Source organism: Xiphias gladius, chromosome 14 (assembly GCF_016859285.1).
Source record: "Xiphias gladius isolate SHS-SW01 ecotype Sanya breed wild chromosome 14, ASM1685928v1, whole genome shotgun sequence".
Classification (NCBI taxonomy): Eukaryota; Metazoa; Chordata; class Actinopteri; order Istiophoriformes; family Xiphiidae; genus Xiphias; species Xiphias gladius.
The window spans coordinates 19,640,224-19,655,145 of record NC_053413.1 but is presented as its reverse complement, the minus strand read 5'-3'; the positions used below and the strand labels follow the sequence as shown (position 1 = coordinate 19,655,145).

Below are 14,922 nucleotides of genomic sequence, written 5' to 3'. Positions count from 1 at the left end.
ATCAAATGCTATGAAGGACAATACAGATTTTTTTTTTAAATTTAAAAAAAAAAAGCATTTTGCAAACATTAATGTACACCCCCCCTCCCCATTTTATTTGTTTATATCCCAGAAGACAGAGAAACCTAAATCACTGACCCAGGACTGTTGCAGTACCTCCAACACAGCAGTGCCTTGACCCTGTGACTCTGCAGCCTACAGACCATTCTTGAATGATCCATTCAGATACCATTTTGCCTTAATTTTATCCTACACTAAACATGCCTAAAATAATACGGGATGATAGTACAGGAAATAATTGATTCTAGTGTCATCTTGTTAGAAATGTACAGTAGATAAAACGACTTTATTTTCAGATTGGAGACGAGACAGTTTTGACATTTTATCAGCATTGATCAACTGTATAAAGAGACAGAGCAGGTGGACTCTCAGCTCACTAAATGTCAGAACAAGAAAATCACTAATATTTGAGTTTTTAGACTTTTTAGATTTCCAAACAAGTAGATAACAAGTCTGGTGAAATTATTATAATACACAGTATGTGTAAAAAGAATAAATTAATTTTTATAGACTTCATTTAAACGCCATTAGTTGTACATTTAACTTATTGATGAATACAAATAGTGTGCAGTGACCGAAAAGACAAAGTATCAGCAGTACAGCTAGTGGATAAAACATGCAATTTACACTGTTTTTACTGTATATCAAATATAAAGATTACACAAACATGGGAACAATTATAGCATGTTAGAAAAATGTTGAGACTGTATCATGTCTAAAATTAATACTTTGGATAATATAAACCTGTATTTTCCTTGGTTGTGCATGTTGTAGTGTACATATTTGTACAGCAATCAGTAAATGTTGTTTTATGCCTCTATTTTTAAGTACAGAAAATAAAAATTTCAAAAGTTGCAAACAGCAGTGAAAAGACTGTGTACGCTGTTTGCCCCTAAGATGAAGGTGGGTGTAATGGTGAGGAATTTATACTGTATTTTTGAGATGAGGATATGACACCCAAATATGACATTCCTCTTTGTGAAGTAGGTGTGGGAACGAAAAATATCGGCCGTCTTTGAGAGAAGTGGTCTCAAAACAAACATTCTGCTGTAAACACGAGTGAATAACCTGAGCAAAGTAAAAACAAGTTTTTAACCAAGTACTTCTTCATTTATGCATTAAACAGTTCTATGGCTTACCAAGCAAATGTATACATGAAGCCATACTGTTGCATAAAATAATCTGTAGTTACAATTTTGTCAGAGGTTTGACGTTTTACTCTCTAATTGCTCGAATTCTGTCCTTAAAGTGAACTTGAGCAACAGCTAAATGGAAAAATATATCAGCATTCAAAAAAGAATGCTAACTCACAGAGAACCAGCTCTGGCCCCAAAGCCTTCTGGGATATGTAGTTTCGGTCAGGAGCTCTCTGAGACTAGGAAGCGCTCCCTCTGATCAGGAACTATGAAACCTTCTTTCTGTTCGCTCTCTCTTCTGTCTGACATGACAAAAGACTGTTTGGGGTCGATGACCACTGTGCTGTCTTTGTCCTGACCGGGAGCCTCCACGTCTGCGTATGAAGGGCGACCAGACCCCCGACTGAACTTCATGATTGGCCAGCGCGTTGGCCGCCGCTGTGTGTGGGGTGGGGTATGGGGGAATAAAAGAAAATGAATACACAAGTTGGATTGCTAAAGGAAAATATGCATATAGTAATGAGTAAACAAGAAGTTAGAGTCAAATCCAGTTGTATTCGGGAAAAAATAAGTTTTTATCCGTTTTCCTGCAGTCATTACTGCTCACCCACAGATGCTCATAAAAAGGTAATATATATACACTTAGTGTATGTATAAATTCTACATCATGCCATAAAGTCTACATCTATGATGCCTGTAATGTTTTTTGTTGACGGTCTCATAGGTCTTAGTTCAATTATGTTTTGGCACTGAGGTAATAGTTAATGGTGCTGGTGTTGTACTGGATTACATGATATTGAGATTTAGTTTTAATATTCTGCCCCTGTCATGTATGTAAATGGGAAAGCCCAAAAAATTTGAAACTTTTCTGTATAGTGTAGTTCAGTACAACGCAACTATTAACCATGACCTCAATAGTAAACATTATTGAATTTACACATTTCCAACAATGTCATCGATAACTGAACACCAAACTTTGTAAAGGTAGAATTTATGGCACAGCTGTTTTAACTGAGTGTAGTATTCTTACCAAATTCAATGGACATCTGTCCAAAAAATGTCAAATTTGTCCATCTAAATTACACAGAAATGTGTTTGAAATACAATGAGCGCTGGGACTCTGAATGAAATGTGCAGAACGTGCTGAAACTTGTTTAAAAACAAAAAAAAAAAAAAAAAAGACCATCACTGAAATGATTACAATTTGTCCTCTGGAAATAATGAATAACCACAGCAAATTTCACGCAAGTCCTACCATTCCTTTCTGAATACTTTGTAATGTACCAGGTAATGTTGGTTAAAGGAAAATTTTGAGCTAACCGAGGTGCAACATGAAAGTTAAAGGGGGGTCACCAAAATTTAGTAGGAATGGAGTATCCATACCAGAAACTGTCAAGATGTCTTTCTCTCGACAGACCAACTTTTTATCTTTAGCCTCACTGCTTGAAATGCAAAAAATACATCTGACAAAATGGTCACTGTGATGGCTTAGTTATCCTAATAGGGGACAGAAACTGAAACCAGGAAGATGGAAAATTCAAATTAAAAATGCATGGTAGGATAACATGTAAAACTAACAGCATGGTTCTTCAGGACGGGCGACTATTGAGACATTTAAGACTTCATTTGTTCCAAATGGTTACTACAGAGGTAGACAGCAGCTGTGTATCACTGACCTCCATGAAGAAAAGGCTGGCACTGGAGGTAGGGTGGTTGTACATGTAAAGGGACAGGAGGACAGTTGCTGCCATGACAACCATCATCATGATGATGCCCACCAGGAGACCGATCTGTAGTCGCTCATCAGTCTCTCTTGTGCTCTCCTCGTCTCCTGCTGTACAGAGGTGAGGGTGACAGTGAATCCGACTCTAGTTTAGGCATATCTCTCTCTATATATCTATATCTATCTATATAGATATATATCTATATAGATAGCTAGATATAGATATAGAGATAGATATCTAAATAGATAGATAGATAGATAGATTAGATAGATAGATAGATATATTCAAATATAATGCTAACAGTTGTACTGAAAACTTTCTTGTACCAATAATATAAAATGAGCGAAATATTTTTATACTGATCAGTAGGGTGGCCCTGAGAACTCAATTCACTACAACTAGGAAAAACAAATACAAATATAGGAATGTTGCAAGTTGCACAGAAATAACAAAACTAAGTTAAAACTCAGTTTCGACAGGACACTAAAAACGGATGGACACACCTCGGCATAGATTTGTTGCCATGCTGGTAGCCTGTACAAATTTCTTTAATATGTGAATCATGCAGTTATTAAAATTGAAATAAACATTGTTGGCTCATTTTCCAACTTCAGTGTGTTTGTTGGATTTGGTTATGTCATGTGAATTTGAAGCATCAATTTGCAATTTCTTTGTGCTGCATGTGTGTTAAATTGGTCAGTTTTTCAATTTGCCCATGTTTTTTAAAAATTATATATATATATATATATATTTTTTTTTTTTTTAAATTCACATTTTTAATGGATTTGGTAAAAAGCTGTTCTCTTGAGTTGCAGTACTTTGAACTCTCTGGGCCACCCACAGATCAATGATCTTTACAGATATACAGCAAAGTAGATAACAATGAATGACTTACGTGCATCATTGATGTGCAAAGAGATCTTTGTGTCATCTGGAAAAACAAAACCATAATGACATGATATTAAGTATGATAGTGTGCCTCTGCATCCATATTTAAAAACTGTTTGCCCAGTAAAGAATATGAGTGAAAGTGAAGAGTTACATTTTACAATGTTACAGTAGCTTTTTGGGTATTTATTACCTCCGCCGAGGAGGTTATGTTATCACCCATGTCTGTTGTTGGTTTATTTGTTAGCAGGATTACGCAAAACATACTGAACCCCTGAAGGTATGCGCTCTACTGAGTGCAATTTCTAGTTGTTATTACAGTAGTTTTTACAATCAGTAATTTTGATTTAACTTTTGTGAGTTTTTACTATACTTTACTTTACTATAGCGTACTTTACTTCAGGTAAAATCTCCTGTAAACGCACCTCTTGTTGGCTCTTCACATGGAACATCCAAGGTTGTGCCATTTGCATTGAACAATTAGTTCACTTAGACTAATTTTCAGTTTTTCACTCTAATGTATTTGTAGTTTTTCATTTTATTTTTACTTCAATAAAAATGAAGTCGTTTTCTGTCTACTTAAGTAAAATAACTGCTGTTCTTTTGTGTGAGTAGGACATTGTAGTCCTGTCAGTTTACAAACGATAGCCACTACAGCCAAAAATAACAGCCCTCCCATATTCTGACCCAACCAGGCCACAGAGTAATACACATATATCGAATCATCCTTCAGTAGCTGAGGACACTATGCAGTATTTAACATGGCGCTGTATATGCTCAGCTATGAGCTAACAGAAACCTGGGAAATAGCTGGCCACTTGACCCTTAAACTGTCAGATCTTACAGAACACAATGGGCGGGGATATGGGGTTAACAACAACATACATTAATTCATGAGATGGTAATGACACCTGTCCTGCCCTGAACTGTAATCTCTTTAATCAGATTTGATTTTGTGGCTTGTAGCATGCATTTTAAAAAAAAAAAAAAACACACACGAGGGGCAATTTATCTCCAGTTGTTTAACTGCATCTCTAAAACTCCAAGAAATGTCAGAACAGGACCAAATTTTTTAATTTAAAGTGCAGTTGCCGACTTCAATGCAGATGACTTGAAAAGCATTTGTTGGCTTACCTTCTGCAGGTTTGCTGGTAGGAGGCTGTAGAGTGGATATTATTTTTCTGCTTGAGCAACTGTGTGTTGAGGGGTTGGTGACGGTGGATGTCCTGCTGAGGGGGGTGGAGGTCATGCTGGAGGTCCCCTGCTGCAATCCGGTCACTGTTACAGGAGTGGTCGTATGGGTCAAGTGGCGAGATGCGTTTGTGACGTCCTTTATCTGGAGACATCGGGGATCACGTCTCTGGCAAAAAAAAAAAAAAAAAAAACCCATGAGTATCAGCTTCTTTTGTGCAGAAAGACAAATGTGATCAAGTTCCATCTTAATTAAACTTTCACTAATTTACTGAAATGCAAAAAATAATGAGAACCTCCTCCGGGCAGCCGAGGTCAACCCAGTCCTGCCGATTACGATCAAAGCCACTGGAGCATCTGAGAAACAAAGTGAATACTATTAACGTATAGAACGTAAGGTAGGATACTGTATTGATAAGGTGCTTGATCCAAGTATGAAGTATTTGTGGGAAAAGTCTGAATCAAGCCAAATAAATAAATCTGAATAAAGGTGTGGACATTAATCACATACTGTAATTACTTTTTATTCTCCAATAGAACAGGGCAGCATGCAGTAAAAAAAAATATATATCAATACATATCAAAACCAAGCAATCATGAAAAAATTTCACATATAAGTGACACTACAGCAACCAGCAAATCACCATAACTCAATGTTCATGAGTCAACTTTTCTTGAAATATTGCACAACAGATTCTTGAACAGAGAGAAAAAATATAAGTATTCTTCATATTGTAGTTTCCATCAGCCATGATTGTGTGTGTGTATTTTAATGGTTTCAAATGCAAACAGAAAATTCTAAACATTTACCTATTATTAAATTACGTTTTGGGGAATGTGCACCCTTCTCAGTGGTATGCGCTCTCTGTATGCTTTTTCAGTTTACCTTTGTAGCCGACTGCACCAGCTGCAGTTAAAGCCAATCTGAGAAGTGACACATGGACCACAGCTGGAGAACTGGAGACATGCTGAGAATAAGGAAAACAGTGAAGAGTCGGGAGGAAGAGACGGCTTTGGCTTCTGAAAATAAAACCTGAATGCATTTTTACAGAATGTTTTGCAGCATAGAGCTAACTTGCAACAGCTACTATTATCAGTTTCTGTATACTTGACAGTTTTACAGTTATTCATTTTTTACACATAATTTTACAAAAAGGTATACCAGTGAATGAAAATATTAAGATGAGTATTTAGGAGTAGTAGGAGTTGCAATTTTAGGAACACCTCTCTTTGAAAAATTGTTTTAAGTCGATCAACTTACTAGGGAGAGGTAGCATCTCCACAGCTGTAGAGTTGGAGATTTTGGACTTGAGGATGTCGACTTTGTGATACTCATAGATGGTTCTCCTCCGAACATCTGAAGCATGTCAGAAAGGGTATGATGTCAATTATTGGTGATATCTGAAATTTTGCTGAATAAGTTGGCTGCTAAAGATATTTATTTAATAGAACAAATTTGCCACTTACTGGGTATCTGCTCTATCTCATGAAGCACCACAAAAGCATCCGATAAGCCCACTTTGACAGGATGATTCTCATTGCTAATGTTGCTGATGTCAATAGGAATCTATGAAAGAAAAAGAAAGAGCTGTTTTACTAATTTTGCATTAAAATAAGACCACGAAGAACAGAAAAAAAAGTCACCTCTTTGTATGCAAAGACAATCCGACCATCGCTGTGCAGAATGGCCTGGAAGGTGAAAGTTCCCAGACTGACGTCCTGGAGGTGAATCTGGTTCCACTGAACCACCAAAGCAGTTCCTAAAGGGTAGACATGAACACACATGCACATGTTTCCGATAAAACTATTATAAAGCAGACCCACAAATGAAAATCCAGAATACATGATATTAAAATTATACTAATGCAAACTAACTGCCTCTCTTACCGTTATCAAAGTAAAACACAGTTGAGTTTTTGGAAAGGCTTGGGTCAAAATCAGCCATTAGAGGGGCGATGTACTGAGTGGCTGTGAGCATCCAATGGATTATATCTCCAGTGTAAATGAAACCTGGAAGAGATGAACATGTAGAGTTTGCCATTAGTCAGTTGTAGGGAATGCAGGGAAAGATTGCAATATTCCATTAATCAAGGCTGGAGACAAAGGGCCTCTCACTCCCATCTACCAGATCCCCCACTCACGCCCCACACAAACTGCTTCACTCTCAGTAATTTCCACTTCTTTTTCTGCAGTATTTGTGCAGGTCAAGTTCTGACATTGTTTGAACACAGTATTTTGTTCATGCTGGAGATGAAGAGAGGTTGTATAGAAGCAAATCCGCACTGATCATAATAAAATACTATAGTATATGCCTAAAAAATTACAAGAAACATCAAACGAAAGCTGTTATGCAGGTTATAGTCTCTGAAAGCAGCACTATTCTGCTGCCAAATATATTTAAATTGCTATACTCACTTTAATATTGGCCTACTGTAAGCTACTTATGCAACTGTACTATGAAAGGATAATAGTTAACAAAAATACAATAAAAAAAAAAATACAATAGCTCAAATTAGGACATCTCAAACTTCTCCAAATACAGACTCAGCCTTATAATTCTGAGTTATGAGAAAAAGACATCATGTGTCTCACCTCCAGTTGACACTGTGATTTCTCTCAGTATATGTCCGTAGAAAGGAAAATCGAAGGAAAGATTCACTCTCTGGAAGCAAACATAAGCAAAGTCCGATATCAACTGTACGTTAAAGATGGTCAACAACCACCAGTTACATACACCAACAATTTAAACATATAAAATGAAGCTTTACTGCCACTGAGTGAGCGTTAACTCATTTTTGTTGTAATATGATGAATTTCACTCTGAGTTCACAATACACTGCATCCTGAAAGTGAACAACAACTGTAATGCGCTGATGGACAGTTCTTATTCAGGTAAGTCCAAGTAAATTCAAGTTCAATGTGAGTTGCCTTGTAAATGTCCTCTACAGCTGTTGTTTAATTTGCATAAAACACTGACTGTCCCATTTATTCACAGAGACTGATTTCACACCTCAGCCTGTCTGTGGGTGCTGGACAGGAAGCGACGGACCTTCCAGTCATCCTCCTCCATCTCATCGACGTTCACCCACAGCTCTTTATTGGCGGTGTCTCCAGGACTGTAGATTTTAGATGTGTAGTAGGCGTGATCAATGTCCTGCCAAAAAAAAGGGTATGGGTATTTGAATCCTTTAAACATACACTATGTATTCCCATAAGTCTTTCTTTTTTACCTTGTTTGCTAAGTCTCCATATGTACACCTGATTCACAGTAGATCCAAAAATGTATTATATTTTACATTGCCATATATTAGCCAATTATACAAATCTCATTACCTTCCAGGAAATTAACTTTTAGCTGTTATACTTAATAGTCATCATAGCAGCAGGCATACATAAATTAGAACTAATATTTTCGTAGAGTTTAAAAGAATATTTAGCTCTATCATCATATACATCTGGGACTTTAAAATCCATAAACAACTTTTAGGTGGATTTAACAACTGAAATCCCTTTTTTCCTTTTCCGAAAGTAAAATTATGTCCTGGTTTCAGGATAAATTTGCTTCCATGAGTTGTGAAATGTAACAATATACACAGAATATCATAACTCATCAATTGCTTCATCAAGAATCCAAGCATACAGTGTACTTTATTTCAGTTACAGTCTAACTCACCCACTTCCCAACAGGTGTTACCAAAATTTTGTCCCAAACTAAGATCACACTGACACCACTGACATTCTTGTTTTCAACACTGACTCTAATTCCTGTGCTTTCTTTCATCTAATAAAAATTTCTTGGCTGTAGAATAAGCTTACCACAATCTGTGTAGAATTTTCATGTCCTTCCTCCATCAGCAAGTCTGGATCCGACTCCTCTGGTTGGTGCTGGTCTCTGTAGTGGCCCCTCTTATCTACAGCCCAGCCAGGGACCCTAGACGTGAGCCTAGATGCCCACCTCCTCTCCCTGGGCTTGTGACTCCCGATGTTTACATGCGGCCTTCCCTCTGGAGAAGGCAGCCCCTGCGTGGCAGTACGGTAGACTCCTTAGGAATCAAAGATGAGAGAGAGGGAGGTAAGTTGCTGCTGTGATCACATTGTTGTCTTAATGTGTCTTTTTTTGACCATTAAAGAGGAGATCAATATCATAACAATAAAACTAAAATGCCAGAGATGTGAGCTGATGATGATACTGAGGCATTTTATAGCTCTCTTTGTACAAACACAGGTTCTAAACACTTATAAAATGAAGGTATAAATTGTGTTTTCATGACCATGATACTTTTGCTGTGCCACAAATATGACCATCTGCAAATTTAAGGAGAATATTCTACACAAAGTAGATCACAAAAATGCCTGTAATACATTCACTGATTAACTGATCAACATAAGAATAATCTACAGCAAGAAAAGAGGAAAAAAGGCATCCACAGCTCTCTTAAAGACTTAAAACTTTGGACAAAACAAGCCTACACACATTCAGCCAACATTTCCTCAAACTTCCTGAATCAAGATTCAGATCCAAAATAAATCCATAACAGTGAAATATTAGATTCTCATATAAAAAAGAAAAACCACAAAGAAAAGCCACAAAGCAACTCAGAAACCCTATACAAAGTCTCCCAATTCAACGTTCTGCAAATCGAAAAATTCTCACAACTGCAAAATTCGTTGATTATGAAAAAAAACGCTGCAATTTTTATGACCAAATTAGCATTTATGTAATTTATCAAGCGACAATGCCAAACATTTTCTCGTTCCAGCTTCTCAAATATGAGAATTTGCCACTTTTCTCTGTTTTATATGATTGTAAATTTAATATCTTTAGCAGAAGACAAAACATGTTATTTGACAATGTTACCCTTGGCCCTGGGAAAGTATGTTTAATATTTCCTGGTGTTTTGTACGCTCAATAACCCCTTAACTAGCAGCTTTCCACTGGTGGTTCAGTCATTACAAACTCATATTGTGCAGCCAAACATTACTCAATTCCACTGAAATCAATTTTAAATTTTCCAGAGGTTTCTAAAGATACCAAATATGTCAGGCTGATTTTTAGGGGAGTCTGTATAAAATGATGTACACGACATCTACAATATTTCCATTGGATGGAATAATGCAGCCATTAAACACATGGTGTCTTGGTTTTGAATATTTCACTCTGCATAAATGTCATATGCACCGGGCTGCCAGTTTATTAGGTACACCTTGCTAAACCTAATGTAGTCTTCTTTTGGTTTATTGATAGCACTATTGTTATTGTTTTAATGATATAATACTTTCATGATTGGTTCATGTTAGTTGATTTTACCCGGTAAAGCACCTTGTAAATCTTGTTATGAAAAGGTGCTATATACATAAAGTTCTTATTATTGTTGTTATTATTATAATGCAACAGACCTGCAAGAATTGTACTTTCTCAAAGGTTATATTGTGCCATTTTTTGTTTAAACTGTTTTAGAGAGGTTTTGGTTTAATTTATGGTCATTTTGGAGGCTGTTGCCTATGAATTGTATTGCATTATACTCACAGCCTGTCCAAAGTCATAAAAATTAATATAAACTTTTAGAGAAATCTTAGTTTAATGCAATACAGCTCAACAGTACCACAAACTACAGCCTTTAAAAAGACCATAAAATTGAATCAACACCTCTCTAAAACCGTTTAAATTACAACTGAACATCATAACCTTCATTAAGGTGCAATTTACTGCAGGATAATTTTAACAAACTTAAAGCTGCTTAAGGGTAAATAAACAGGGATAACTGTATGCTGAGTAATGTTAGACGTGCAGAATACCTCCCTGAACCCCTCAAACATCAGAAAACAGATTCCTGCATCATCCTCTCACATGCAAAAGGACGTAAACAATTCCTCAGCGTGTGCCATGTGGCCAACATGTGCGGTCAACCCGTCGTTCTTCCCCTCCAGTGACAACAGTGCGTCCTAGCTTCTCTCTTCACAGCAGAGGGTGAAAGCATGCTTCACATTCTTCACACCAGCAGTTCCAGGACCAGGCATGTGAGGCCGGGCAGCAGTGGGTGTTGTGTCTATATTTCTGTCACAGGGTGGCCCTGTGGCTCCAGAGGCCTCATAACCCTCCACCTGTGTGTTGGTGTGATGTGGCCAGTGTACTGATGCTACATAAACTCTAGTAGTGCAGATGTCAAGAAGACAGAGCAGTTTTATCTGTGACAAAGGATAGTAACTGTATCAATAGCTTCAGTGACTGCTACCGCCGCTGAGGGGCTGCTACAATGTAAGATTCAGTTGAAATGCCCAGTTTGTAGATCAACAATGGTCTGATTTATCATGGAGTTCAATACAGCTTACCAAGTGCGGTTGCAGCGTAGTCCTCTGTTGTCTTCTCATTTAAAATAAAAACCAGATGTTCCACAGAAAATTAAAAAAACACTAATACCGGCACAAACACTTTTCACATAAAGCAGCAGCAACACACCTGACCCTGACTACCTGATCACAATTACAGCAGGTGAAAATTTAAGGTTTTTTTTATTTTCAGGTTAAATTGAGAATTAATAAATTATCTAAATGATACTAATTAGTATCTCACTGTGGTCTGAACGCTGTGTCACTCAGCCAAGAATAAAATACACGTGAAAACACTTAATACTAACACATTTTAGGATATTTCTGCGTCTCCCTGGTAAAGAAAATGCCATAACACTTTCTGCAATCGGCGTCTGCTATCCAAAAAAATATTGGTCTCAGCAAAACAAACAAACAAAATACAAAAAAACATAACTTGATCATCATTCATACTATTACGACTAAACATAATATGGTAAAATATGGAGCCATAAAATGTCATGAAAATTACTAAAACTTTAACTGAACACACTGAATCCCTACACTTATAAAATGACGCAGAGATATTACAGGAGCTAGTTGTCAAATCGGTTATAATTAGTTAGGTAGCTTGTGTATTGACTCAGAGCAATATAGATTACATTAAATGATTTAACTCGAGGACATAAAAAGTAGGACAAGACAATATTTTTCTCATGCAGTATAAACTTATAGATAGCCTGTACATTATTGTACAAACGGACCTCCTGTTCCTAACGTTAGCCTACAAACAACACTGCGTTATTTTGCGGATTCACATATAATTTTGATGACTTACCACTGGCAGATTTTAGCTTCATGAAGCTTATCTGAAACTGGAAAACAATGACCAGTCCTGTGATGAGCTGAACCGTCTTTGTCACGGTCACCGCCATCCCTACTCTCACCTCGTGAAGCGGCTTCAGTGCGCAAAGAAACTCCCGAATAAGCGCAAATGTGTGTTTGCGCCAGTCAGTGACGAGGGACCCTCCAACGTCTCACTGCCGGTTGCTGTCAAGTTACAAAAACAAAACCAAAAAAAAAAAAAACCCAGCCTACTAATTAGGAAAAAAAAAAGAAGTACAGGCCACGCAACTTAACTATTTATGAAGCCCAACGTAAAGTTTCTCGTCATGTTAATGTTCATGTTAAACTGCTGAATTGTCCGCAAACCGAACCGCGCGCCAGTTCAGACCTCAGCGGAATGAAACGCTGCTGGTGATGAAAGCCTGTACCCGCAGAAACGCTGCCTTCCGGTGCTGTCGTAATTGTCAAAATTATAAACTCAAAGACAAAACACAGAAAGTGTGTAGGAGCTTTACATTATGTTCTTTTCACATAGATCAGGGGGAAGAACGACTAACGGATTAAGCTAATAAATCGATGTGAAGTATAATATACATTGTCTGAATTTCAGTATTATAGCACCAGTTATGCTTGCTCCGTGTCAGTCTTTTTCACTTTTACTTAAAAAAATCCAATAAAATTTACCAGAATCGATATTTTCCAGACTTTTTTTATCGAGTCATTAAGACGTGTATATTGTAAACAAGAAATAAAATAATAATGCAAACATATCAAACAAATAAGGTCAAATAGCCGCCGATAAAATATAATAGTTTCGTGTGGTCACTATCGCTTAAATTTTCAACCCCAATGTTTGGTCTAGAAGATTAACAGAAGCAAGCGAAGGCAACAGAAGTCCCTAATGTAATTTCAGATTTCCCCACTAGATGTCGCTGGATCGCGGCTAATAACACCTCTGTGTAATGATTAACAGTTGAGACTTGCTAAAAACCACCAATGTTTTGATAGCATGGACAAACATGCAAAAAGTGGGACACAATCACAATAAACCTATGCAACCAGACACATATTAAGCCAGTACATGGATATCATTTGAACATTAGTCTATATTCAGAGTAAGTGAGGAGGTTGGTCAATTAAAAATAGCATGCATAATCTATATGCGTGAAAAAAAGAGCTTTGTTTGAGTATTTCATGGCCACTGTAAGAACAGTGACACCACAGAAACTGCAAAATATTAGTAATCAGAGATAGAAAGTAGCTGTACTATTACTATTGCAATACTTATATCTACAAACACTTCACTTACTTGAGAATACCTTTTAACTTGTACATTTTTAAGGTCTTTTATTTTTACCCATTTTGTTATTTACGTGTCTTTATTTCCTTTGTTTTGCTAAACAGGGTTAATTGATTAGGACTCTAGTATTTTAACTTCCATGTATTATAGTCTGAATAAACGTAACCTTGACATCAGTAATTCTAGTTGATGTAATACATTCGTATACAATAGGAAAGGCAAGGGGTACAGTCATGAGGACATTGCTTTGGACGTCCTTACCCCTGAAGACATCAGTACATTAAGGATGAGCTGGTTGTTGTAACTCTGCCTGAGTAATACTCAAACTACAACACCGTTTGCTTTGAGTCTCTAGAAAGGCAACAACAAAGTAGGCATTTTACCTGCTGTGTGTCATTTTCAGTGGCTGAAGAAGTACTCGGACCTATTGAGTAAAAATAGCAATACCAGTGTAGAAATACTGTTACAAGTAAAAGTCCTGCAATCAAAATCTTCAAGAGTAAAAGTACAAAAAGTACTAGCATTGAAACAGACTTAAACCACAGAAAGCAAAAATACTCATACTCAGAATGGCCAGAGTAATATGAGTATTATTAGATTATAACTATTGATGCATTAATATGTACATCATGTTGCTGTTAAAGGTTGGATTATTTAGTTAATATAGATACACAACCAGGTAGCCTGTAAATTTCCAGCAGGGATCAATAAAGTCTTATCTTAAAGTATTATGTATTATTATTGGTTATATTTAGTAACATCAATCTGAATCTGCAAATTAATGGGTAACATAAGTTATTAAATAAATGTAGTGGAGTAAAAAGAACAATAACTGCCTCTGACTTTTGGTGGAGTACAAGTATAAAGCAGTATAAAATGGAACTACTGAAGTAAGGTTCAAGCGCCTCAAAACTGTATCTAAGTACAGTACTTGGGTATATGTACTTAAGTTGCTTTCCACCACGGCTCATGTTTTGCTGCCGACAGCTGCAGTAAACCCACAGAGCAGAAACCAGTTTGACAATATTACTTTCATGCAAACATTACTAAAGCCTGACGTGGCAATCTCTGCAAGGCAAATATTTGAAGGCATCAGCCCCTGCCAGCCTGCCAGAATCCTAACAGGAAACCAAAAACACACGCACACTGCAGTTATAGTTCGGGTGCATCAATGACTTAAGTCTGAAATGTGACCATGAATGAAACACATTTACAGTATACAGGGTTTTTTTTTTTTAATGCAATACCCACACAGGTAAGATCATTTCTAATAGATGATGCATTGAAGAAATAAAACATTGGCAGAAAAAAAAAAAAAAAAGCTGTGGATTATGACATAATACAAGAACACTTCAGGCCTATAACTTGACAAAAAGACCCAAGAGTATAGTCTAGATAACTGGTTTCAAAATCTGTTCCTAATATTATAAATGGCAACACAAGAAGGGATGAAAAACGAATTAAATCATGA

At 36.8% G+C, this 14,922-nt stretch overlaps 2 protein-coding genes across 5 annotated transcripts in view; one reads left to right on the top strand and one right to left on the bottom strand.

Annotated features, from left to right (window-relative positions):
- Positions 1 to 887, top strand: part of si:ch211-106h4.9 (rab effector MyRIP) — a 39,069-nt gene extending 38,182 nt beyond the window's left edge. For 3 of the 4 annotated variants that reach the window (XM_040144374.1, XM_040144377.1, XM_040144376.1), the window contains one exon: positions 113 to 887. In XM_040144374.1, coding sequence (XP_040000308.1) covers positions 113 to 129 — 17 coding nt within the window. In that variant the 3' untranslated portion in view covers positions 130 to 887. The remainder of the gene's footprint in view (positions 1 to 112) is intronic. The other variant, XM_040144375.1, reaches the window with a different exon arrangement.
- A 332-nt stretch (positions 888 to 1,219) lies between these two features.
- On the bottom strand, positions 1,220 to 13,724 carry plxdc2a (plexin domain containing 2a). The gene is made up of 15 exons (XM_040143768.1): positions 13,713 to 13,724; positions 12,144 to 12,264; positions 8,816 to 9,042; positions 8,010 to 8,153; positions 7,592 to 7,661; positions 6,887 to 7,009; positions 6,644 to 6,759; positions 6,467 to 6,566; positions 6,261 to 6,356; positions 5,886 to 5,967; positions 5,296 to 5,356; positions 4,943 to 5,168; positions 3,816 to 3,851; positions 2,873 to 3,030; positions 1,220 to 1,634 (listed from the first exon to the last, which is right to left on the bottom strand). The coding sequence occupies exons 1-15, from the start codon at positions 13,722 to 13,724 to the stop codon at positions 1,419 to 1,421; spliced, it is 1,788 nt and encodes a 595-aa protein (XP_039999702.1). The 3' UTR covers positions 1,220 to 1,418.
- Between the last annotated feature and the right edge of the window lie 1,198 nt (positions 13,725 to 14,922).